This window comes from Centroberyx gerrardi, chromosome 9 (assembly GCF_048128805.1).
Source record: "Centroberyx gerrardi isolate f3 chromosome 9, fCenGer3.hap1.cur.20231027, whole genome shotgun sequence".
Taxonomy (NCBI): domain Eukaryota; kingdom Metazoa; phylum Chordata; class Actinopteri; order Beryciformes; family Berycidae; genus Centroberyx; species Centroberyx gerrardi.
In genome coordinates, this window is record NC_136005.1 from 5,212,407 (window position 1) to 5,237,033 (window position 24,627).

The window sequence follows — 24,627 nt, forward strand, 5'->3', positions numbered from 1 at the left end:
ATGAACGGGTGAAACGGTGGAGCATTGTTCTGAAGTGGAGTTATTACATGAGACAGTGGCATGTGTGAGTAAAAGCACAAATAAAACTTGTGTGCGGACATCTGGAGTAGCAGTTACAGTAGCTCTTGCTCTAAGTCATATTTAAGTGAATGTACTAAAGTATGATATATAAATCAGAGTAGCCAGCATAAATGTCCCTCGTCATTTACAGTCTAGTCAGTCTAGTCTAGTCATGTTTATTTATATAGCTCTGTATCACATGCATGTCTCAAAGGGCTTTACATACCATCATATACAGTACATCACTATATACCATCATATATACAGTACTTACTACATCATATACATACTACATATACATCATATACTACATCACATACATATGTGGAAGTTTTATAATGCTGAATATTCATCATTATAAATAAAAAAGTATAAGGTCATATGAACAAGACTGAACAACCAATGATAATTATAGTTCTAGCACTTTAAGGAGATGCGTAATAAGAGGCGAAAACCTTCTTCTCGAAGAAAACAAGTTTTGTCAGTGTTTTCTATGAGATTTGTACATTTGCACATTCCAGGCTCACAGTTCTGTGAGAAACAAACAAGATGTTACTTTAGAGTTTAATCTTATAGTGGTGAAGCAGATTCAGCATTCAGAGTTTTAGGCACTTAAGGTGTAAATATGGGTTAAAGGTTACATATTAAGTGAGCATATAGGAATGTTGCTTTTTTCCCCATTTCTTCCTCAACTCATACTACATCATATACCTCATTTACAGACTTGAGTTGCTGCTACTAGACTGACAGGACTGATACTTTAACTGTGAATGCTGTTACCCAGTGAATGTGTTGTATGATGTCTGCTGTTGTAAGTGATGCACACTGTGTTATGTGCTGGCCTTGCAAACTGTGTCCTTGGGGACCTTCAATGGCATCGCCTCTGCATCGATTCAGCACTTATTCTCAGTTTGTATTGTAGCAGCAGCTGCAGTCAATTTCCTTTTCAATTGGTGTAATGAAGGACTGGAAATGCAGAAGCACTCTTTGCACTTTGCACCTTCTGGTGGCTGAAAGGTGAAGTAAATATTTCTCTCCAGCAAGCAGTCACAATGGTGCAGAGAGCTTGTTATAAAAGTAAGACTTCTACGTTTGTAAAATGTCAAGATTAAGCATATAATTGAAACAGTGTGCTCCAGTACTTCCTTTTTTTTAATTAACACAAAAACAAACAGCACAACAACAATTACCAAAGATACACAACATACATATAAACATTATTATTATCATCCAACTGCACACTGTGAGGCTTTGCTGACAATATAATCACAACTTTATTTTGTCTAACCCTAACCTTATAAGAAAAATAAATACATGATTATATTGTCAGCAAAGCCTCACAGTGTGCGGTTGGATAATTTCTTTATATGGACTATTTTGTATTCCTGCGACCAACCCGCACCTGATTATAAGTGGCTGTGCGCGGCGTCTTGACTCTTCAGTGATACATATAAACATATCAACACAAACGCCTGACACATGGCATTTGGCCTAACAATAGTAGAGGTAAGCAAAGCAAAATACAAGATTGTTTACCAGCATTGTAGAGACTGTGCACGTTATGATTTGGGCTTCTTAGCTATCACCTAATTCCCATAAAGAAAGAAAGAAAGAAAGAAAGAAAGAAAGAAAGAATAAACCACACCTCACCAACCCTCCGCTTCGATAAACTTCTCCCATCATTGAAGGTAACCTTGAGTGTCGTTGTTATTAAATGCAGTGTATCCTTCCCAAATAAAAAAAAGTGTTTGAGAAAGTTTTTAAACCGATTAATACTTCCCCTCCGGTTGACTTCTATGACATATCCCATTATTATATTCAAAAAAAAAATCTAGCTTAAAACGTAAATTCATATCTGAACACACCTTTTGAACTTTACTCCAAATTGCAGATACAATATGGCAGTACCTGAAAAGATGAACAGTTGACTCTTTTCTTGTAGCCTGAAAATTGTAGATGATTTTTTAACTGAAAAGACCTTGTGAACAACAGTAGTTTTATATATTAATCCAAAACCCTTGGCTCCAGTATTTCCTTTGGGTGAGTCTACACGAATCGGCTTTAAGACTCTTATTTACATGACTGTCCTATTCTGTGAAGCAACTGTTTTCCCTGTTTGGAGAGGCGTGTGAAACATCCTTTACTTTATAATATAAACTCATAGAATACAATATAATAGAGTCACAGAAATATAAAAGTTAAATAATAGTTCTGAAGAGATCATAATTTTTTTGTTTACATGGGTTTGGATGTTCAAAATATCTCGACTGCAAACTGGAGACCATAGTTCACCCACACAACAATGGCAGCCTTGACTTACAGTAGTTTAAGTCAAAGAGATAACATAAAGAAAACTCCACTTTTACAGTGTGGTGTTAAGATAAAAGCGTTTTTCACAACTTTCCGATATATACTGTCTGTTTTAATCTTTCACCAGATCTGACTGAGGTGATAAGTCAACACAGTGATACGCCAAGCCTCTTTGAACTGTAACTTAGTGTTGTTAAATAATTGATGTCCAGGTAAGTGTGAAAAGCATAACTGAAGTTCAGTTTCGATATGATGGTCAATTTTTAAGTGAGACAGTTTCCAAAGGTGAATTCACAAGGGAAACACCATGATTGCAACATCATGACTGAAAATGCAACCAGAATAAAATCAGACCTTGTTTCTTGGCTACTATTCGGCCGGTGCATCAAAGTTCCACTGATTGCATATCATCTATATTGCGTGAACAAAATGTTAGTAACAACCGCTGTTTCCCTGAAATGACACTTACCAGGTTAAACCATTTCAGTCATAAAGAGGAGATGTAACTCATATGGGCAGAGTCAAGCTAAAGAGTGGGAGTGACACCTTCTGTATCACTATAAACATGCTAAGAAATCGACAAATGCATTTGTTTTTGTCTTGCCTCGACTAGTTAAACACCCTTCTTGCTGGTTTGCCTAAAAAGACAATAGACAGACTTCAGCTTGTGCACAATGCTGCTTGCTCGGACTAAAAAAAGTGAACAAGAAGGACTTTCAAGCCCTCGTACAATTGAAACATGCATTGTGCAAAAATAGGAGCAATTCAATATGAGGATGGTGTCACTAATGTGATGTATGTGTACCTGCAGAATAGGGTGTGTGTCTGAGTAGAAACTGGTTCAGATGTTAGAGGTGGGACTGTCATTAAGGTTGTCAACTGGGCTCCTCCCATCTCAGATACTGTGTTGAATTCATGGCTGCACTCTTCCTTCACACAAAACTGTCAATATTATACATTTTGATACTTAAATATGTATATGAAAAACATTCATATTTGTATTCAAAATCAAAGTTTGTGTTTTGAAGGACAAAATATGCTGCATGTCAACAGCTGAGCAGGCACATGGCTGTCAGAGCATTGTCTACTGTTAAGAAAAATCCTCTCTCGGATACTCTTTTATTTACTTATTTTGTGATGAAGTGTTGTTATTTTTAATGTACTTCTACTTCAGTTAGTGATTTCCTATGTTTCCCAGAATGCCATTCGACAACCCCCAGAGAACGGGCCTGAACTTGTTGCTTTCAAACAAAGGTGGGCGTATGAGCATATAAATACAGAGAACAAGCCAACTAGCTAGAGAACATTGGGCCGCATCTATGTTCGCAGTGGCTGCATTGCATTCTGGTCTATTAAGGCTGCTGTCAGAGGAGAAATTGTTCTCTCTTCCTCTTCCACGATGGATTTCTCCCTGTATGATTGTTGAACGTCTCTTGGTGCAAAATGGCGGCTCTAGAAAGAAGCCCTCGCTCTTTGATTCTGAGGGACTGACACCAAAACCTGACGTTTACCGCTGATGTTTTAGATCGCTGAAACTTTTTCTGCTGTCAAACTCCATTGTAGCTGCTGCAAATATCTCAACATGATGTCATGTCATCATGGGGGCAGTAATGCATGAGAATAAGAAAAAAGTACATCACCAAAAGACAAAATGGTTTCCAGAAATTCAAAGTTCTTCACCAATAGCTGAAAGGGAGCTGGCAGGGTTACATCTGCATATCCACCTCCTACAAAAAACCTGCTCAATTTTTCAGTGGCAAACCAAAGGATGCTGATACTGTCCCGTACCCAGGGTAGGGCCCAGTACAGGTACAGCTTGTGCAATGGCTGTAACTATAAACTGCATTTCTCTTGAAAATAGAGTAGGGGTCAGCTGGTTAAAGGGTGGAGACTCTGACTGGACGAGAGAGGATGAGGTGAGATGATCAAAGTCCTCTCGCTGAGTGGAACAACAGAGTTATGAGGTCATCATGGTGTCATGGCAACGATGTTTATCACTGTCCATCATTATCATCTGATTTCATAACTCTGACCCTCGCAAACTACAACTGTCACAGAGAGAGAGAGAGAGAGAGAGAGAGAGAGAGAGAGAGAGAGAGAGAGAGAGAGAGAGAATTTGGTGACACTTTATTTGGATAGTCTAGACTATCAGATGACAAAAAGCAGATGCAACAAAGTGTCACTTGCCTATTTGCTGTATTTCTATAGACTGTTGTAACCCAAACCCTAACACAGACTACTACTTTTTCTTTTCTTTTTTTCCATTTTCTTTTCAATTCAATTCCATTTTGCCAAGGAGAGGAAGGTGTGAAATTGTCTGTAGTCACTAATCACTGAAGAGTCAAGATTACTTTTTCTTCAGTAAGGGTCTGACCATGGCTGTTTTTAGGCTTTTTGGAAAAACATGTTTATAAGGAGTAACTGACTGTGTTGAAGACATCACCTGACAGACAGCTAAGAACTTGTTTAAAAGAAAGAAAAGCAGTAGGACTGGGGTCAACAGGGCAGCTTGAAGATTTGAGGAGAGATAGAAGTGTTTGAAAAATGAGACATGTTGACTTTTGTGCCCTCGTGTGGTGGTGGTAAGATCTCAACATCTCTGTCAGGCTTTGTACTAACAATATTATGTCTAATTGCTGTAATCTTGTTGTTGAATAATGCAGCAAATTCATTGCATTTATCTGTAGAGAGAAGTTAATAAGAGATTCGAGGAGGGGGTTTACCACTCTGTCTATAGGAGAAGCCTTTCAGTTTATCTTTGTAAATATCATGATGAACATTTAACTTTGTTTGCCTCCATCTCCTTTCTGCTTTGTGTCAGTCTCTCTTTAGTTGTCACACTCCTCCAAGAAGATTTAGCTTTACCAGAGACAATCTTTGTTTTTAATGGAGCAACAATATTAACACACTCAACTAGTACACTAATACACTGTAGGCTACACTAATACACTGTAGGCTACACTAATACACTGTAGGCTACACTAATACACTGGACACAGAAGGTTGCAGTGGGGCAGACATGAGATTCATGGTGTCAGCAGCGTTTACATTGAGGTAGTGCTTGTTAATCGTCCTCTGTGTTTATCTTGATTACGGCAAATGATGCAGCGAAAAGTATACAAAAAAAGTCAAAGATTGCAACATCTAATATACGAGGGACATTAATATTGAAGCCATGTGAGATTACCAAATTTAAAGCATGGCCACGTTTATGGTTCGGTCCTGGAATTTGGAATCTGCAGGATGTGGAAGTTGAAATCTGTTATTAATCCACTGTCAAAGTCTGTTGCAAATGTGGGATAGCAGCTCTGCAAAGTCATCACAGAAAACAACACTGCATCTGGATGGCTGATAAATAAACATCAGTGCAGATGCATCACTTTTAAGAGGCACAGCAACTATGTTCAAAGGTAGTGAAATCACCAAAAGAAGAAAAAACAGTATTATTGTTTAAATTAGAGTACTTATCATAAAAGTGTTATTAGTCCAAGACCAGACATTGAATAGTGTTGGCTGCTGTATATTTGACTGTGGTTGGAGTTTAGCAAGTCACCAGAATTTCTCTGCAATGTGCGAGCATGTTGTGTAGAACGCTGATTAAGTGTAACGGGAATAGTAGAAATCTGTGATCAAAGACCAAGTGTGTGTGTGTGTGTGTGTGTGTGTGAGCCTGATGGAGTCACAGACATGATGATGAGAGCACGTCTGGGGGCCGCACATCTGTCGACAGTTTCCATCTGCCTGTCTGACTGTAGCTGCCTTCAATTAACCCTTCACACAAACCACAGCGCCGCTTTACTGGGAAAGCAATCAGGCACGGGTCAAACAGGACTCACAAACAATTCTTAGTATGTGTTAATAACCTGCTTAGAGTACTGTGATGGGAGGGGCTTAACACATCAGGACAGTTCAGGTAACACCAGGTAAGTTGTCAATTACAGAAGAGTGAACTAAATTGAAATACTCTTCCTGTGATTGTCTAAACTTTCCGGCACTGATGATGCTGTACCATGTGATAAACCCCACCCGTCTGGCACGTAGGGTAACACAAATCATAAAAAGCATTTTCAAATACTCCAACAAGGAATACATTTGTGGTGTACACTCAGACCGACTTATTCAGATGATATATGTTTTTATTCATACATGAACAACACGTTTAGCATCACTGCTTCTGCTCATCCTGGATCGATCGTTCATATAATTCTTTTCCCCATCCAGATTTGCCCAGCTGGTCCGGCTGGATTCAAAATAGCAACCTTCAAGTCACTTTAGAGGCAGTTGTAATATGAAAATATCTGAGAGGCAGTTAAATATTTTCTAATTCTGAATGCATCAAACCCGTGTGTATGCAGAACATTATGTCTGAGGGAGAAACAATCTGCTTTAGAAGTAGTTGTACTGTTGTTCAGTTAGGCCTATAATGTTCCCCTACAGTGCCAAAGACCTGGCAGCATACTGCATAAGTAGTGAATGTGAGAAAAAGTCTTCAAAATGTATATCCTGTCATGCCATAAGTATTGTAAGAAAACAAGTATTTAATTTAGTAGCACTTATGGGTATAATTTTGTGTCCAAACCCTAGTCATGATCTTTTACCTTTAACACACACAAAAACTAGTTACTATTGTTTGCCTTTGCAGCTCACAATGGATCTGCCTATAGGGCAGGAACATTTCAAATCAGCTTCAAAATTAGCAATATAATGCAGCCTGGCATGCTGTAAAATTACAACTTAATCAAACTATGAAACAGGCATCATCAGCTTACTCCTAATGTAAAGCCAGTTAAAAAGATTACTTGCAGCTGTTAGCAAGCCATAAAAAGCATAGCCAGGCAGCTGATGTTTGCTGGCTTAACATGCTGGTGTGTTGGTGAAAGAGTGAAAAGATTTGTTTTCCTCCAAACCAACTAAACAACAACCATCCAGACAAACAAACAAACAAACAAAGCTGTACACAATGGTAGCTACATAACAATACTAAAACAATTTATACTGTAGAATTCTGCCTGTCTGGAACATATGTACACAGCATCTAACTTAAGTTTGAGTAATAAAAGGCTATTCTTGAGAGAAAATACGTTTTTTCAAAGAGGAGAAAAAGAAGTGTAGTACTAGCGACGGATGTGTCCTGTAGTTCCTACAACAAATGTTTCCGGCCGACGCTATTTTGAGAGGGACCAACGTGGAAGTTTGTTCAAAGCGCGCTAGCTAACTAGCGGCTGTTTTCTGCTGATTATTTTATCGCACAGCGCAAAAATGGCTCTTCCAGGCAAGTATAATATGTTTCTAATATGTTTTTATTTTAAACTCACGGTTCAGGTAGTTTGCAATCAGAATCTATTAGCCATCAGAGTAACATTAGCAGCGTTAGCCAGACGGGTGTTAGCTCCTAGCCTAACGTTAACCTAACGTTAGCTGGTAGACCAAAGAGCGTTAGCTAGTCAGTGAACTGTCTGAATCCCACCAGTTAGTATGTTATAACACACAAATCTGTCTGTGAGACATTAACTATTGACTTTTTGATAATAGTGGCAGCAGTAATACGCGAGCAATAAGAAACACTGACAGATAAACAACATAACTAACGTTATAGTCTCTCTCTCTCTCTCTCTCTCTCTCTCTCTCAGTCTCACTCACACACACACATGTACACAGTTCCTCTGGCTTTGTATCTAGCCATAATCCTCAAGTTTCATCTTATCACGAGTTTGGTGCTGTTATGGTTTGCAGACTTTTACATGTTACAGTGTTTGACTACATATGAAAAATGGCTACTTCATCATTAGGAATGAAGGGAGTGGTTGTAATAGGGCAGCATTTCTCCAACAGCAGATGTATGCATAGTAACCTGACAGTAACCTCTCAGTTATTTTGTATGTCACATTCATGATACCTTAAACAATGTATGATGCTCCAAACACTAAAATACCTCACTTTATCTCACAGGTCCCAATAAGGACAACATCAGAGCTGGGTGCAAGAAATGTGGTTATCGTGAGTATACGCTTTGACATAATACTTCCTATCAGTATTGATTGTGAGTTGAGAGAGGATAGCGGAGTGTTTTTTGCTTCTTCTACTGTGGCACTCATTGTAAGTCGCTCTGGATAAGAGTGTCAGCTAACTGGTTTAGATGTAAAAGCAATGAAATTGTACTGCTTTCCTCTACTTGTTCATCCATTCTCTCCTGGACTGCTATTTCCCAGCGGGCCACCTGACGTTTGAGTGCCGGAACTTTGTCCGAGTCGACCCCCAGAAGGACATCGTTCTGGACGTAAGCAGCACCAGCAGTGAGGAGAGCGAGGACGACTTACCTGAGGCCCTCCGCAATGAGAAGCTGGGACGCAGTGGGCAGCATGCCAGAGGTCAGAAAATAATCAATATAATCAATAAAAATGTCTGCAGAAAAGTAAAAGGGGTAAATACAATGGGTATAAATAAAAACACAATATATATATAAAAGTCTGCCTGTAAAATCGTGTTTGAAGAAGTGATTTAAAGCTGCATGTTGGCGGCTCCAAATGGCTGCAAGAGGTAACTGTTCGAAAAATTTGAACTTCAGTACCCAGAAATCCTGTAGTAACTGCACACAGCTCGCTCATGTTTAGCAACCCGGCCGGTCTGTGATGCTTTATACCAAAGGAAACCAAAGGGATGAGAGAGGGAAAAGATCCAACATTGGTGAGTCCAGCTTTCTCTGGACGCCAGAGGAGTGACCAAAACCACTAGAATTTAATAATAGTAGCCTATAATACAGTGGTATAATGATAATACAGTGGTATAATAATAATAAATACAGCAAATCTACGGGGTCTCGCTTACTCTGTTGCAGCCCCACTTTGTAGTTTGAACTTAAAAAGAAAAAGCACAAACAGAGTGGAATACCAAGTCTTGTAGTTTTTTGATCATTACACATAGATGGGGCAGCAGTAGTAACTTTAATAGTAGTAGTTGTAGTCATGATGTTGCTACTACTAGACTTCTAGTTTCTGTGCTTTTACAGATGTCGACTTACTTGCCTGATGTCAATCCCTCTGACTTCACAGGCAGCTACTTTTCTAGTCAACTGTTCTTAACTGTTCTGTCTACAATTTTCTGCTTGTTTTAGGTTCCCATGATGACGATCAGAAAGAGAGACACAAACAGAGGAGCAGCAGAGATAGAAAATCAGAAAAGAGGTAACTTATTGTTTAATTTTAAGACTTCAATAGTTAAACCTCACAAACCTCTACTCTATGGGAATGGTGATTCACGCCTCATTGTGTCTTAAAATCTTGATATGTCTGTTCTCGTCTTTTGTATTTATGTCCTTTGTTGCTCTATAATACACTATAATGATAAATTAATGTTAAAAACTTTTCATTTTTTTAAAGAAATTTCACTTCACAAATATTTTAAATGTTGTTCATTGTGGCAGTTCAATGTGCTGGTAAGTCCTTATCTGTGAAGATAAGTTATACTGTGCGCATGAGCATATGGGCGGTTAAAAGCCTTTTTGTGGCAAGAACTATTTATCAAGAGTCTTTGCGTGAAAAAATCAATGATAAAACTTCATGGACTGTGCATTGTGTGACTACTTTCACAGACAATGGGCGATGTTCAGAAATCTAAGACAGGTTTGCTTTTATTGGTCATTTTGACTGACAGGTCAAGTGTTTGACCTGTCAGTCAAGATTAGATTAGAACACTTTCATGTCTTCAGGGCAGTTTGTTATGTACCATTAAAAATAAACAGTTACTAACAGTTGTTAGTCTTGTCAAAATACCAGAATTTTGTCTTTGATACCAATAGTTTAATATCTGAAAATTTGATACTACTATAGTACCAATGCAAACACATCAAGCAACGTCACATAACAACGGTCATTGAGTTATTTGTGTTACCACCTTTGACTTTTTTGTACAGGGGTTTTGATGTCAGTTGGGTGTCTGTTTTGTCGTCTCGGTAAGAGAAATAGTTCCATATTTTGCTCCTGGCACCAGATTTGTCAAACACTTTAGGTGGACTGGGATTCAGTTCAAGACGTGGTGGACTGTTTGACGCTGATTAACTCGCGTTTGAAACACATTAAAGAAGTATCACTTCGTAAGATAAGTGCATAGTTTTTAATAGAGCATCAGCGCTCAAAGGCATTTGATTACACTGGTGCGTTAGGGCCTGGTGTCCCTAACACACAATCAGCAGGGAGTCTTCTTTTTTCTCGCATATTTCATGACCCCAATTCGGTCTTATTTCTACTTCCTAGATCTTACTCGTCATCAAGTGACGAGGAGGCCACGAAGAAGAAAAAGAAACAAAGCAGGTCTGACTCATCGAGCGACGAAGAGGAGAGGAGGAAGAAGAAGAAGAAACTTAAAAGCCACAAGAAGAAAAGCAAAAAGAACAAAAGGGAGCATGGGAAGCATCACAAGAAGAAGCAGAAGAAGAGTAAACAGGAGTCTTCCTCCAGCAGCTCCAGTGCGTCTTCAGACAGTGACTGAGACCGTTGAACTCTGATGTCAGAGAAGAAGAAGTCCTGAGAAGAGTTCCTACACAGGTCAGGAAAAACATGGAAAATCAATTAAAAATCATAATCCATACAGACAAACATTAAGAAAATGCCCGTTGCTAAGACCAGAGAGGGAGTCAGTCAGTTGATAGAGTGCAAAAAGTGCTCATCTGTGCAGAATACAAAGTTTTTATACAGGTGCAAGAAACAACAGCTTTTTATGCAAATTCTAAAATCTAATTGCAAAGAGGTTAGACAGTTTAATAAGTTTGGAATTGACACAAAAAGTCTTGAAAAATGTGGAGATGTATTGCTGCTCAGTCTGATTAGACATTTTATGTAGTTGTGGACCCTCTGTCATTTAATTCATTCATTTAATGATGTTTGTTGTTGCATACATAATACTGAACATCAGTGCAAGTTTTTCAAATCCAATCAAGAAATTGAAGTCAGAAAAAAGCTTTGAATTTTGAACGCGTGTAGGAACCTTGTATTAGGCTTTGGGATGCTTTCCTTTAATTTTTTTCCCCCTACTTTATACTCTTTGTTGTTTTAACGCTGCCCTCAGAAATAGTACACTCGTAGCAGACATTTTCAAGGGTCAGATGTGAATGCAAACACGGCTCCAGACGCCAAAATCTATTCTGCCGGTCAGACTATAGATAACAGCTAAGATACACATCGGCTGATCTTTGCTACTGTGCGTTCACACCACAAGTAACTCAGGAAACAAGTCACTGGAAGTCCATTCACTTTATACGACCGGTGAAACGTCGGCCAACATTAACCACATTCGCCCCGTTTCTTTGTTTGTCAGTGCAGAAAAGTTGGCAGCAGTTTAACTATCGGGCGGCGTCGACCCTCAACAGCCAAGAATTTTGTTGTTAGTTATGATTTAGTATAGAATTGCATAACTGTCTCTGCTGTAGGAGAAGTGATACCACAGTGAAACCTATAATCAAAACAGTCATCCTTAGACATTATCTCACTGTGCTCAAGTGAAAGAAATACTAGTGAAATTATTCCTTGTTTTGCTGGGGACCCTGTGGGACCCTCTCAAGGCCCTTTGGAGGTCCCAAGGCCCCACTTTGGGAACCACTGACCTAGGTCAAATCGTCCATTGGACAATAACAAAGCAATGTTGTTGCTAGGGGTGTGAACGCAGAATATCAGGTAATCGGAATGAATTTCCTCCACTTTTAACCCCACCTGTTTGAAAGCCATCTGAACGTTTGAAGAGTTCATTTCCAAAATGTCCATTTTGAAAACGTCATCAACCATTCTCTAAAATATAGGAGATAAATAAAGGAAATAAAGGATCTGGGTTGTAAAATTATTTTGTCAACCAAGGATTCAACTAGAAGTTTCCTGCTCTACTTCAAAAGCTATCAGAATTTTTAAAAATGTTTTGTTTCCTGCCATTATTCATTTTGGGACCGTAGGTGTCACTTTCTGGAGTGAAACTCTTCACTGTTCATGTTTTCTTTTTTGAGATTACAAAGTTGTCATGCAGGTCTCCTCAGTATTTCCATTTTCTTGTGAGACAGGTGCTTTGGTCTATGTCACAATGTCATTTTTTTTTCCAAATAAGTTGTCTTTTACTGTAATAAAACTTATTACATTTTCGTAAAGCTGTCTCAAGTTAGTTTGTAAAATTATCTATATGTATTTATGTAAATACAAGAAATGATATTGATGGCCACTGTACTGACTTGCATGGTAATCTATTCACTGTCTGTAGAGGGCAGCAGTGCACCTAAAATGTGTCAAGCCTGCTTTAAATCTCATGAAGGAGAGAATGGCAAAGAAAGCACTTGTAATTATAAACATACACACAAGACATAGACAGCTGCATGTGTGGCTCAACCAATCAGATAGCAGACATTAGACAGGCAACAAAGACTTTTTATATGTCTAAAGTTGTTTAAAGTGTAAAAGTATAACTTTGAAGTAAAGACCTATTTGTGCTTAGTCCCTGTGTTCACAAGTCAAATACATTTATATAAAGCATTTTTAACAAAACAGGTTCATCACAAAGTGCTTGACAGAACATCAAAAGACAAACAGAAGAATGAACACATCACAATTTGAAAGCAATGAGGTCAGAACGTGTGTGTGTGTGTGTGTGTGTGTGTGTGTGTGTGTGTGTGTGTGTGTGTGTGTGTGTGTGTGTGTGTGTGTGTGTGTGTGTGTGTGTGTGTGTGTGTGTGTAAACCCATACATCAAAAATGTGTCCGGAGAAAACATCTCAGCATTTTGGCCAAAAGTTCTCACTCACAGTCACATTCAATGAATGTGACTAACTGAATGGCCTTGGGTCTTATTCTGATGAAAACCCTAAGTTTTCTTTTTTAACAGTCTTAGACACATATTTGCAACATCATGGTTTCAAATCCAAGGGTTAGGGTTCATGAAGGCCCTGATCTTTGCATTTCATCCATGCCATCCCCCATTCCCCCTCCGTCCCACCTCCAAAAACATATAATACACTTTATATAGCACTCATCAAAAAGCAAAAAGGCATACAAAAAGGAATTGTAAAATATATATTAGAAAAAAGGAGATACCTATTTGAAAACACATTCAGAAGAAACACCAAACAGCTGGGCAAAAAATCTGTAAAAGTCTGTAAAAGTTTGTTTGAAGAAGTGATTTGAAAAATGATACTTAATTAGCAGAAATGACTTGAAATAAAATGTCTTGAAACAAATTCAGAATAATGAATAACATCCCACAAAACAGTATAGAAAACCTACAATGTCTGGACTTATTGTGCCGATCAAGCAGCTCATTACTCCATCTAGTGGTCAGGCTGTGAACATACAGACTGAATTGAATCCCTTCAAAATACCAAATACTGCTGCTTCTCCCTTCACTGATATGAGAAATGAAGAGCGAGAGAGACATAAAGAGAGAGACAGACACCCAGACAGAGAGAGAGAGAGAGACTTGGAGGAGTGTTACAAAACTGCTTGACAGTTGTTTGACTTGCCAAATAATCATGAAGAGACACAAGTTGCTGAGTAACAACGCTCTTTGGCTCGGCTCCTAAATGGCACAGTCAAACATCAATCTCACTTAGTACAGTAAATGTGCTGGGGGAATTTAATAAACAGAGGGAGGCTCGCATATCACGTCCTCACAGGGCGATCGCATCCATTCACACACACACACACACACACACAGATACACAGACAGAGACACACATGCACACACACATTGATGTGTGTGCACACATTCGTATATGCATCATTTTTTGTTTAAAGTGCTTAAGTACTGAACTGAGTGCACACATACAAAACATGCATAAACAGGTGAACACACATACAAACACACTTGCATTCACAAACTGTGTCCACCCATTTCATACGCATTCTCTTTCAAATGAATTCAAAGCTCTATTGAATCCAGAGTGCGCCTACACACACACACACACACACACACACACACACACACGCTCTCCTGTTGGAGCATGTTGGAGAAATGTCACAAAGCTCCACACAGTTTCCCGCTCTCCAGCACTTCAGCATGTCACCCTGACAGACAGCAGCGTGTGAGGCGGAGCGGCTCGGTGTGAACCAGGCGGCCGAGGGAGGAACCTCCACCCGGGAGGCCGGGGCTGAGTCACCTTCTCTGGGGAGGCTGCCGCTCGTGGCCCGGGCAGGTGGCTACAGGCCGGGGCGCCGCAGCGGCCCGAGGGCAGGCGAGGGAGGCCATATGAGCCGTCAAATTAATTATCGTTCACGTCCCACCAGCTCCGCGCTGACAACGCCGTTCCCCGCCGAGCCGAGAAACTGCGAAAAAGAGCCAAAAGAGCCCCGTTCGGAGCCGACAGAGCTTTGGCGTTAAAAACCAGGGGCTTTTGGGAGCCCTTGTGCTTTGTTCGGCATGGGCTGTGTGACAGGTGTTTATAATAGCGGCATTATTTTCACTTTGCCTTGGGGAGGGGGTTATCTTATAAACATCTGCAACATCCTGACAGCTACATGCACGGCTGCTGATCAGAGCCCGCAGTATGACAAGGCGTATCTCGCTCCTTATCTTTAGAGGTCCAGAGGGCGGATTCGTCAAATTTGTCAAAAAAAACAACATTCAGCAGCCGCTGACAGCTAAACCAAGACAGTCAGCCAGTCCAGAAAGTGTCTGGTATTGGGAATGTGTGATGTCTGATTCCTCTGGGGTCAACTGAGGTGACGGAACTTATTTTGCACCAAGTTGAGTCATATGTTTACAATAGTGATATGTTTAAAGTAATAATCACATAAATAAATGTCTGTTTTGCGTCAATAGTGGTTCAACCTATAGCCAGTTCATGGAAGATTTTACATTTGCTGTTCTAAACACCCGGTGTCTGGTAGGTCTTCCTCTGGCACACTGGAAGTGATTTACGTTTCCGGAAGAAGAACTGGGTGGAGCAGTGATAGCCACCACAAAGAAAAGAGAGCGCCACCTACAGAAACTCAAACGCCATCAACAGAAAATCCAAGGAAAAAGACGTCACAGTCCCGCCCACACTGTTTGATTGACAGGTGATCTCTGGGAAGTGCAGTGCAGAAACACCACAACAATGAGCGCTGAGCATCAAAGATGTCGCTAAAATAATAATGATAAAAACCAAGAATCGTGCGGATTACCACTTTAACATTAAATTGGCCTTATTTCTATGTATAAAGCCATGTAAGTATAACTGTCATTAATAAGTAGCACAGTATTACTGTGAGCTCACTATTCTACACATTAATACACATTTTAATACGCCTGAATAAGGCCATTGTATAATATACAAGTCTATACAAGTGTTGACAAAAAAACTTGGAAAGTAGAAAACTTCATAATTGCCCAGATGGTAAGAGGACGACTAGATACAGAAGAGAAAATGAAGTCGGAAGAGTGCTTCCATGTGCAGCCACACTGAGCAAACCATATGCTGTTTGCATAAGACAACAGATAGGTTTGCCTGTTTTCACCAGCTCATTGGCTTTTATTGAGCCTGTTGGGCTGCATAGGTAAGCAGAGAGAAAATGGGACTCCACTGAGCCATTTAAATGAAAATGAGATGGTCAAAGTCATCCTTTAGAGAGTTTAGCGGCGGAGGAACGGCGATTCAGCCTCCGTGCGCACATTACAGGTCCATGAGGCATGTCAATTGATCTCCAAAGTCGGCGAAAACATTGTTGCCAAAGAATGCGGGGAAGCAAAATGGCTGGCCGGAATGACTGTACCATAGGGGTAAATGATCTCTTACTAAAAGCAGGTATATGTTTTTTCTCGATTGATTTGTTTGCATCATCTCAGCTCTCAGCTCAGCTCCAGTCTTATGAGAGCAGCATGGAAGCTTCTGCACCAAATGATGCATATTTTTAACCTTTGTTTATCCAGGGTTTTGAGCAGAAACTCTTTCTCAGCAACGCCCTGCTTCACATCCATCCAACCTGGGAGCTGCCCAGTACAACCACAGTCTTCAGCTCTTGGCCAGTGCACAGATCCACTGGAGCTCCTGAGGGTTGAATGCTTTGCTCAAAGGCACCTCAATAGCAGCTGTCGAGGGAAGGAAGAGCTTTACTCCAGTTCAGTTTCCCCGCCCACATTCTCCTCGCAATCGATCTGGGGATTCAAACACGCAACCTTCTGGTCCCAAGCCCGCTTCTCTAACCTTTAGGCCACCGCCACTACACAGCAAAGCATAATATCTTCCCAGAAATAAAATGAAAATCCCTTATGCTGCACTTTGGTGGGAACAACCCAAGCTGAGAGATGGCGCCGGTTTTGCGTCTGTAACCACTGTTGAAATATTATTTCAGAGGCAAGCCGTCCCCGCATCTTGGAGCACGGTGAGCAGAGCGCTTGAAAAACGCATTAGGGCCAAGGGGCAAGTTGGAGGCTATACATTTGCTACCAATTTAGTTCCTGCATCTTAGATTTCGTCCCTCTCTTCCTCTCCTGGCCCCGAAACGAGGCCTAACGTAGCAAATGACCTCTAGGATAAATAGACAGCAGGCTACATGACCCCGGCCATCAAGAACGGAGGCTGTAATAAATACTACATAGCTTTACAGGAAGCGTGTTCGACATTCTCCCAAAACCTGCAGGGAAAGAAAACGAGGGGGCGAACGGGGTGAGTCTCTGTTCACCGCTCTCTCTTTGGTCAAAACCTTTTTTCCAGAGGTCTGTTATTACCGGCCTAGTTCCTGGGTTCCCATTCAGAGAGGAGCTTGTTCATATAAACCTTGAGGTTTTGAGGGATCGCTGGGCCGACTGGGTGGCTTTCACCAGGGAATTAGCGCAGGGTCGCATTGGAGCACGATCAGTAGGCCCTCCTTAGCTAACCTGTGTTGGACCGGGCTTCTTGTGGAGGTGGTGATGGTGGTGTTGGTGGTGAGGACGAGTTTCCTGGCTCTGGAATATGGGTCAGTCTGAACCCAGGATGCGTACGCCTTGATCCTGTAAATCAAGGATCCTTCTGATACTTTTCTACCTCTTGTGTAACTTCTAGATCATTTTGTTTAACCATTATCTATCCAGATTAGTCTTGATGAGATCCAGGATCTCTTTTACAAGGGAAACATGGAATTATTATTAGATTTGTAGGTCATACAGTGAGCAAAGCAGTTTTACCCACATACAACACAAAGACAATAGCGAAGATATCAGTTGTGGTCAGAAATATCTTAAAAAACCAGACGAAGTGTATTAATGGTGATGGTTACTGACGCAATATATGATTCCTGCATTTCGAGAGTCTTTATCATGAAAGGATGAGTGATGTAAATGATCTTTGCTTACTTTTTATGTGCATTTTCATGCTGCAAAATCCTCTTAGCCGGATAATGCGTAGAGAAAAGGTATTGAGCCTACACAGAACATCTCAGCTTTTTGTACAGTTGCCAATGCTTATGAAACGCAGTAGCGTACCATTTCATCAACCACTGGTCTTTTGTTTTTCGTCACTTTGCCAGTTTTTTTTTTAGCACCACATACTCAGGGAGAGTACTTCCCTGTATACATTTGTAAACCTGCATTCAACGCTCGAATAAAATCCATTTGAGAAGGGGATATTTCTGGTGTGAAGTCACTCTGGAAGCGTTGAGCTGCCACAATCTCAATGCGGTCTCTTTTTTGACCAAGACAGAGAGAAAAGAGAAAAAATCTCACATCCCTCATCTCTCTGGTGTCTCTTTAAGTCATTGTCAACTTTCTCACCAACACTTTGGAAGACCGCTGTGTTCTTTGCACAAAATATCCATCTGAACCAGTGAAGTAGTGGTAAATACAAAGGAGGGTAAACTATGACCTCCAGTCAGTTACCATTATAAGGCAAACAACAACTGATATAAACAAAAATCAATTATATTTTCAGAAAAAGCATCTGGTTCTTCGTTTTTTTTTTGTTTTTTTTGTCCTTGCAATATCTTATCCTCATAAAACTTACATCAGTTTGATGCTACTTATGATGTATAATATCAATTTAAGTCATAAAGATTTATGTCAGCGTAAAAAGGTTCCACAAATTAAAAGGTGGGTATACAGAGTTTAGATGGGTTTACCCTTCATTACAGCCTTGCTCTTAACAAGTCATTAAGTTTAGTACTGAGTCCTAAAATCTTGCTTTCCAATCTACCAGTGAGGCAATTTCACTTGTTTCTAATGCAGCTTCACCTGTTTGGAGAATATTCTTGAAATAAGTGAACTTGAAACTTGAAAATAAGGTGGAACTCAAGTTGGATGAGTGTGGCGGATCTCACATGTCATCTTCTGTCTTATGTCTTCTGTCTTATCTCATTTTTTCAGTTATATTAAGAAAAATATGATTGTAAGACTCAGTACTACACAAAATTACTGGATTTTTTGCAGTGTTCTGTACATGACAATGAACTACAAAATGGGGGAACAGGAAGTGGGAGTTGGAGGTCAGCTACTGCAATGTTATTCAAAACTATAGGTGGATTTTTTAGGGGTTAGGAAACACCATCATACTGCAAGACACCGGTTCTGGTGCGGTAATGTGGTACTTCAAACAAATGCTAAGAGTCATTTGCATCTACTGTTTGGATGAGGTCTGGTACACACACACACACACACATACACACACACACTGCTGACTTCTTCTGTCTCTTCTTCCTCCTCTCAACCTCAGCAGCCACCCAATCTGTCCGTCCCACAGCGGTCCAGAAGATGGCAGGAGTGGCACTGCCGAGGACTTTGCACCGGGAAAAAAAAAAAAATCAAAAAAAAAATCACAAGAACCCTTCCCACAGCCTCAGTACCAACAGAACCTCTCGTCTCTGGTCCCCGTATGACGCTAGATGTTTTACGCGTCCCCAACATCAGACACATGTGGCTTTTTGAAAGACGAACGACATGGTGTCATCTCTGTGTCGGGCACATCTGCTCACTCTCACTCCGGTTTTAGTGTTCTTTCCACTCCACATTTATATGGAAAGTGTTGTGCGTCTCTGTTCTGTGGGGGGTTGCTGTCCCTTTGTTTGAGAAAGACATCAAGCGGCGCCGACGGGGCACATGATGGCTCGAACATGATCAAGACGGTTATTTTTTGTTCTCTTACATTGTCTCTGGTCTCGGGTCTCATTCTTCTTTTTTTTTTTCTTTTAAATGGAAAATTGCGTCAGGAGGCAGAGAGCAAACTGGTTCAGATGTCATCACTTTTTTAACAGATGTTGACCGATGTTTCAGCAAACTGTTGGTAGGTTAGTTAACTGCCAAGTGAGCACAGGTCTAAAGTGTCCCACATGCGTCTATAGTTGAGGGAAGCATGCATTTGTGATACTTTTCAGCACAACATGATCATTTTTTCTTTTATTTATTCAGGAAAAGTCGACACTTGCTCTTTTTCAGCAGCGCCCGGCTTCGCATTCACACCTGGCAGCTCCACTGGTGCAGTTGGGGGTTCAGTGCCTTGCTCAGTGGCACCTTGACAGTGGTTTCTGAGGGAGGAGAGCATGTTACTCAGTCACTTTCCCCACCCACATTTTCTCAGCGAGCATAGGGATTCAAACCTGCAAACCTGGTAACAAGCTCGCTTCTCTGTGGGCGACTGAGCAGCTCCACTGCAGCAGTTGGGGGTTAAACGCCTTGCTCAGTGACAGTGGCACCTGGGCAGTGGTTGTTGAGGGAGGGGAGAGTGTCACTTTCCCTGGAAAGCGACACCTGGAAGTTTCCCACATTTTTCCAGCCAGTCTGAGTATCTGAACCAGCGACCCTCCTGCCTCTCTAACATCCAGGCCCCCGCTGCCCCATACAAATATTGTGTGAAAATGTAATGTTATTAGCATATGTTGAGTCCGGGTTGTTTTCCTTCCTTCCTCCCAATGCATGCTGGGATAGGCTCCAGCCCCCTGTAACCCTGAATAGGAGTAATTGGGTGTAGAAAATGGATGGATGGATGGATGGAGTTAAAAGGTAACATAAATGTGTGTTACTCTTCCAAAATGATGATTAAAAAACTGTGTTACACTTTTTATGGGACTGTAGATGACAACACTTGTACAGACTGAATCCTCTGTATTTTAGAGATATTGAATCATGAATGTCAGGTACAGTAATGATCTTTTCCATATGTATTATATATCCTTATATTTCCCTTTTCCCCTTTATATACATTCTGCAGCTTTGGGTACTTTGGGGGTTACAGAGTCAGGTAAAACCACAGCGAGGCGACTAAACGCCCCCTCTCTCATTCGCCCAGCCTCAGTAGAGCGCCCTCTGGTGGCTTCAGGTGTCAAGACCCAGCTTTCATCCTCTGATCCCTCAGGTGTGTGAGCAGCACTCAATTATGTTTCCCTCTGTTTTATGGGCTCAGATGATGTTCTCTCTATTATCATCATGTAATGGGAAAAGGGGGGGGGGGGGGGTTCAGGGGGCTGATGAGGGTGAACGCTGAAGCCATTGTGAAAGGGGAAATAGACAAACAGATATTATGTATGTACGTCACACACACACACACACAAAGCACATCTCTTTTTGCCTTTCTCTCATGCTGTACCTCACACACACCATACACACTCTCACAAACACATATAAACATGCCATTACTGCTGCTCAAGAGCAATATTCACAAATGGAAAAAGGTACGAGGCCAGCCATTCACCTCAAGGTAAAGGCTTTGTGATATCTACAGCGAGTGGAGCAGCGTTTTATGGTCAGCTTTTTCTGCTCTTTCATGACTGAACCAAATTGTTTCTTCTAAAGTGCAGTATCTGGCCCATAAACTGCTGAAAGTTCCCAAGGCAAAACAAGCAGACGTCTGTAATTGTCTAGGTGGTCGGGTGTGTGTGTGTGTGTGTGTGTGTGTTTGTAAGATTGGAAAAGAGAAAAAGAGGAGGTGACGGAGAGGAGGAGGGAAGCTCTGCACATATTAGGCAGTAGGAGAAATGTAGGAGTCGGTACGAGTGTGTGTGTTTGTGTTTCAGTGTGTGTGTGTGTGTTTCAGTGTGTGTGTGTGTTTCAGTGTGTGCTCTCTTGTTTGCTCACACTCTCTTCAAAGGATCAATTATTTGTTAAGGCCTGTGACGAGCTGTAATTGCTTTCATTTCTGAGCAGCAATGCTGCATAATTTTCTAGCAATTAATACGCAAATTCTTGGGCTAATCATACTTTTCTTCCCTTGGCAATTACACAGAGAGCAGCTTTCTTGGTATTTCCCAGTGGTTCATAAAAAGAAAGGTGGTTTATCTTCAGTTGCCAGCGGGGTTCCCTTTATCAAAAATGTCTTTGGAGAATGGACAGTTGCTTGCAGGGAAGAACACGACTCAAATATTACCCAAACCTGGAGTTGTCTCACAAGTCATTGTCCTTATATGGGTAGCCTGTAAGGATAAAAAACACATTTTTAGTATAGAGGCTTTGCAATTGTTTCATAAATCTCCTAGCAACCACAGCGGGGTCCATCATGGAGGTCCAGTGGAGACTTGGCTGCACGCAAATAATGTTTAAATAACACTTGGGCTAGAAAAGAGATACCTGAACAAGATCGCTGTGGGCTTGGTGTAGATCCATTCGCTAACGTAATAAGTAAAAGTGAATATAAGACAGATTTGTTTCCAAATTTAGGCTTCTGTGACACAGTAAACTGTCTGGTCTTTAGCGCTAGCGTCTAAGCCAAACAGTCTGAGTTATCGCTGGAGAAGAATCAGCTCAGTTAACCTGAAGAAACAGTTGGTTTTTGGCTTTGTTAGCTAGCTAACTAGCCAGTAATTTAGCAAAGGAACTAAATGTTATTAACACGTAACTACTAGTCATAACGCTAGCTTCCACTAAATACGAGCTAGTATGCAAATCAGTGTTTACAAGACAGTGATAGCTGGTTGACCAGACACTACTTATGCTAACAAACTGACTTTAGCTAAACACAAAAACGATCAGATTTGTCAGGGCTAAATGAAGAAATGCAATCAGTTGACATAGTCACTGTTGCCCAAGAGCTGAGGACCTCCAATATGGCCGCCAGAAGCTGCGTTAAGTCACTTGAAGGTCCTCTATTAAGTTTTTTTAGTTTTTTTTTTTCCAAACATTACCTAATAATGTTTGTGCCACAAGTTGTGTAAAGAAAAAAAGCAAATTCACCATTTTGTGCCAATACAGCTCCTTGGAAGGCATTTGCTTCCAGGTCTCAAGCTTTCATTCCCTTGATTGTTGAGGCTTTTTTTTGGTCACAGAACTAAGAAGCAGCAGGACTGAGGACAGCCCAGCACTTGCATTCAATATCCTTGTGTGAGGTTTCTAATTGCCAGTGAATAGCTCTCACCAACCTGTTTTTTTGGGTCAGTCCTGGAGTAATGTCATTTTTCATTCATGACTTCAAACAGACCAGTCGTAAAAATCGGTAAGGAACATAGCCGCAGAGACGGTGGTAACCAGAGATGTTTTCACAGTAATTCCCTCTTGGGTTCGGGTATAACCACGCCAGCAGCGCCTGGGAAAGGCAGTTCACAGCAAGAGTGAGAAAGGGAGAGAGAGAGAGAGAGAGAGAGAGATAACAGATAGAGAGGGAGAGAAAGAGAATGAGAGAGATGATGTGGTGAATGAGAGAGAGAGTGAATGAGAGGGAGAAAGAGATGGAGAGATGGTTTAGTTCACTTCAGATGAAACAGGTTCTATGTTTCCAGGTTCAACATGTGGACAAAGAAGCAGATCCACCTTTGACCCTGTGAAAATACAGGCCTCCACTGCAAAAAAATGTCTGTCTTGACAAGTAATTTGATCACACATTAAGTCTTAAAATTTTTTTTTTTTTTTATATCTGCCAGTCGAGTGAGATAATTTCAGTTAATTTCATTAAATTCAACTTGCAATGCCTTGAAGTAAGGTACAGTATATCACTCCACTTGTTTTAAGAAGATTCAAGAAGTTAAATTATCTTGCCCCATTGGCAGTTTTTTAAATCAATATATCATTGTCAAATTAATTGTGACACCTTGGTATAATTACCGTAAACAAATAAGACCATGGTTGAGACAGTAGTCGAGGGTTTCTCAAAATCAAGACCTAATTTCCCATAAACCCATAAATACCAAGAGGATGTTGCTACTTGTCTCCCCCCCCCCCCCCCCCCCCCCCCCCCCCCGGCATCGCTCCGGGTGCGTTTGTTTTCTCTTTCACTTTAACGATGAGGACATACACATTGGAAGTGATTTTTCCATTGGCCTTTAACTCCATCCAACATCGACCACTGTGAGAAACTCTGAAAGCTTTAGCTCCTTGATATAGAGTCTCTATAGTAGTAGAGAGTAGCAGTATAGAAGTATCTCCATAAATGATACAGAGACATTCAGAACAACGATGATAGCAAACAGCAATGACCACAGAGACAGATGAAGGCTGGAGCAGCGACAGGCAAGAGACAGCGAGGATTACCAATGAAAGCTGCAGTCGCTGGAGCGTTTTGAGAGGAAACGGTTTTTATGACAGGATCATTGATGACTTTAAAGCCGGGAATTCACTAAACCTTCGGTTGCACAGAAAGACTCTTGCTAAGTCCCTGTGCGGACATGAACCACTAACCTCTGTCAACAATTGAGCGCACTGGCCAATTGCGTCACGTTTCTGATGGACATGTGAAATACACTGTTTAATCTGCAAACACTGCAGCCAATTCAGATTCCAAAAAGTAGAGAACTGAAACCATTTCCCTCTTATTCAGTTAGCGGTTGCGACTCAAACCCACGACCTTTGAATTGCTTACCCAACACACCTAGAAGTCCAACATGCTTACCACTGCTCCACAGAGTCAGTCCAGCGTTATGGAGCTCGTGATCCAATGAATTGGAAAAGTGCTATTTGCCACACATGGGATTACAGACGTTTTATTTAATAGGTTGATTTAATAGGAGATTAAATTACTTGATTTATAAGGTTTTATTCAGTGCAAAAACTGATGACTTCTGTGTAAGCCGTGCAAAATAAGCCCTAGAATAAGAACCAACAAGAAGAGGAATGGATTTGGGACAAACACTGAATCTCAAGAGGTCTGAAGAGCCTTTGTAAACCCTCGAGTGCTGAAGCTCTTTATTCACAGCGGGACGCCTCAACACTGAACAGGCTGCCGTCTCACACAACCTGAAATCCAAATGAAGAGCTGTTTTTCCAAAATGCCACATTCATTCACCAAAACGCAAAATGGTTGGCGCCATAAAATGAGAACAAATTTTGGTACTTTTTTAAAAGGTAGCGATAATTTACTTTGGACTGTCTTCATTTTAGAGACATTAAATGATGAGCATCAAGTAATGATTTTTTCCCCCAAAAAAAT

At 40.8% G+C, this 24,627-nt stretch overlaps 1 protein-coding gene across 1 annotated transcript; it reads left to right on the plus strand.

Moving 5' to 3' along the window:
* The first annotated feature begins 7,547 nt into the window (after positions 1–7,547).
* srek1ip1 (SREK1-interacting protein 1) lies at positions 7,548–12,493 on the plus strand. Its single transcript, XM_071925578.2, has 5 exons — positions 7,548–7,642; positions 8,320–8,367; positions 8,580–8,738; positions 9,482–9,551; positions 10,620–12,493. Exons 1-5 carry the CDS (start codon positions 7,630–7,632, stop codon positions 10,852–10,854), a joined length of 525 nt encoding a protein of 174 aa, XP_071781679.2. The 5' UTR covers positions 7,548–7,629; the 3' UTR covers positions 10,855–12,493.
* Positions 12,494–24,627: the final 12,134 nt, after the last annotated feature.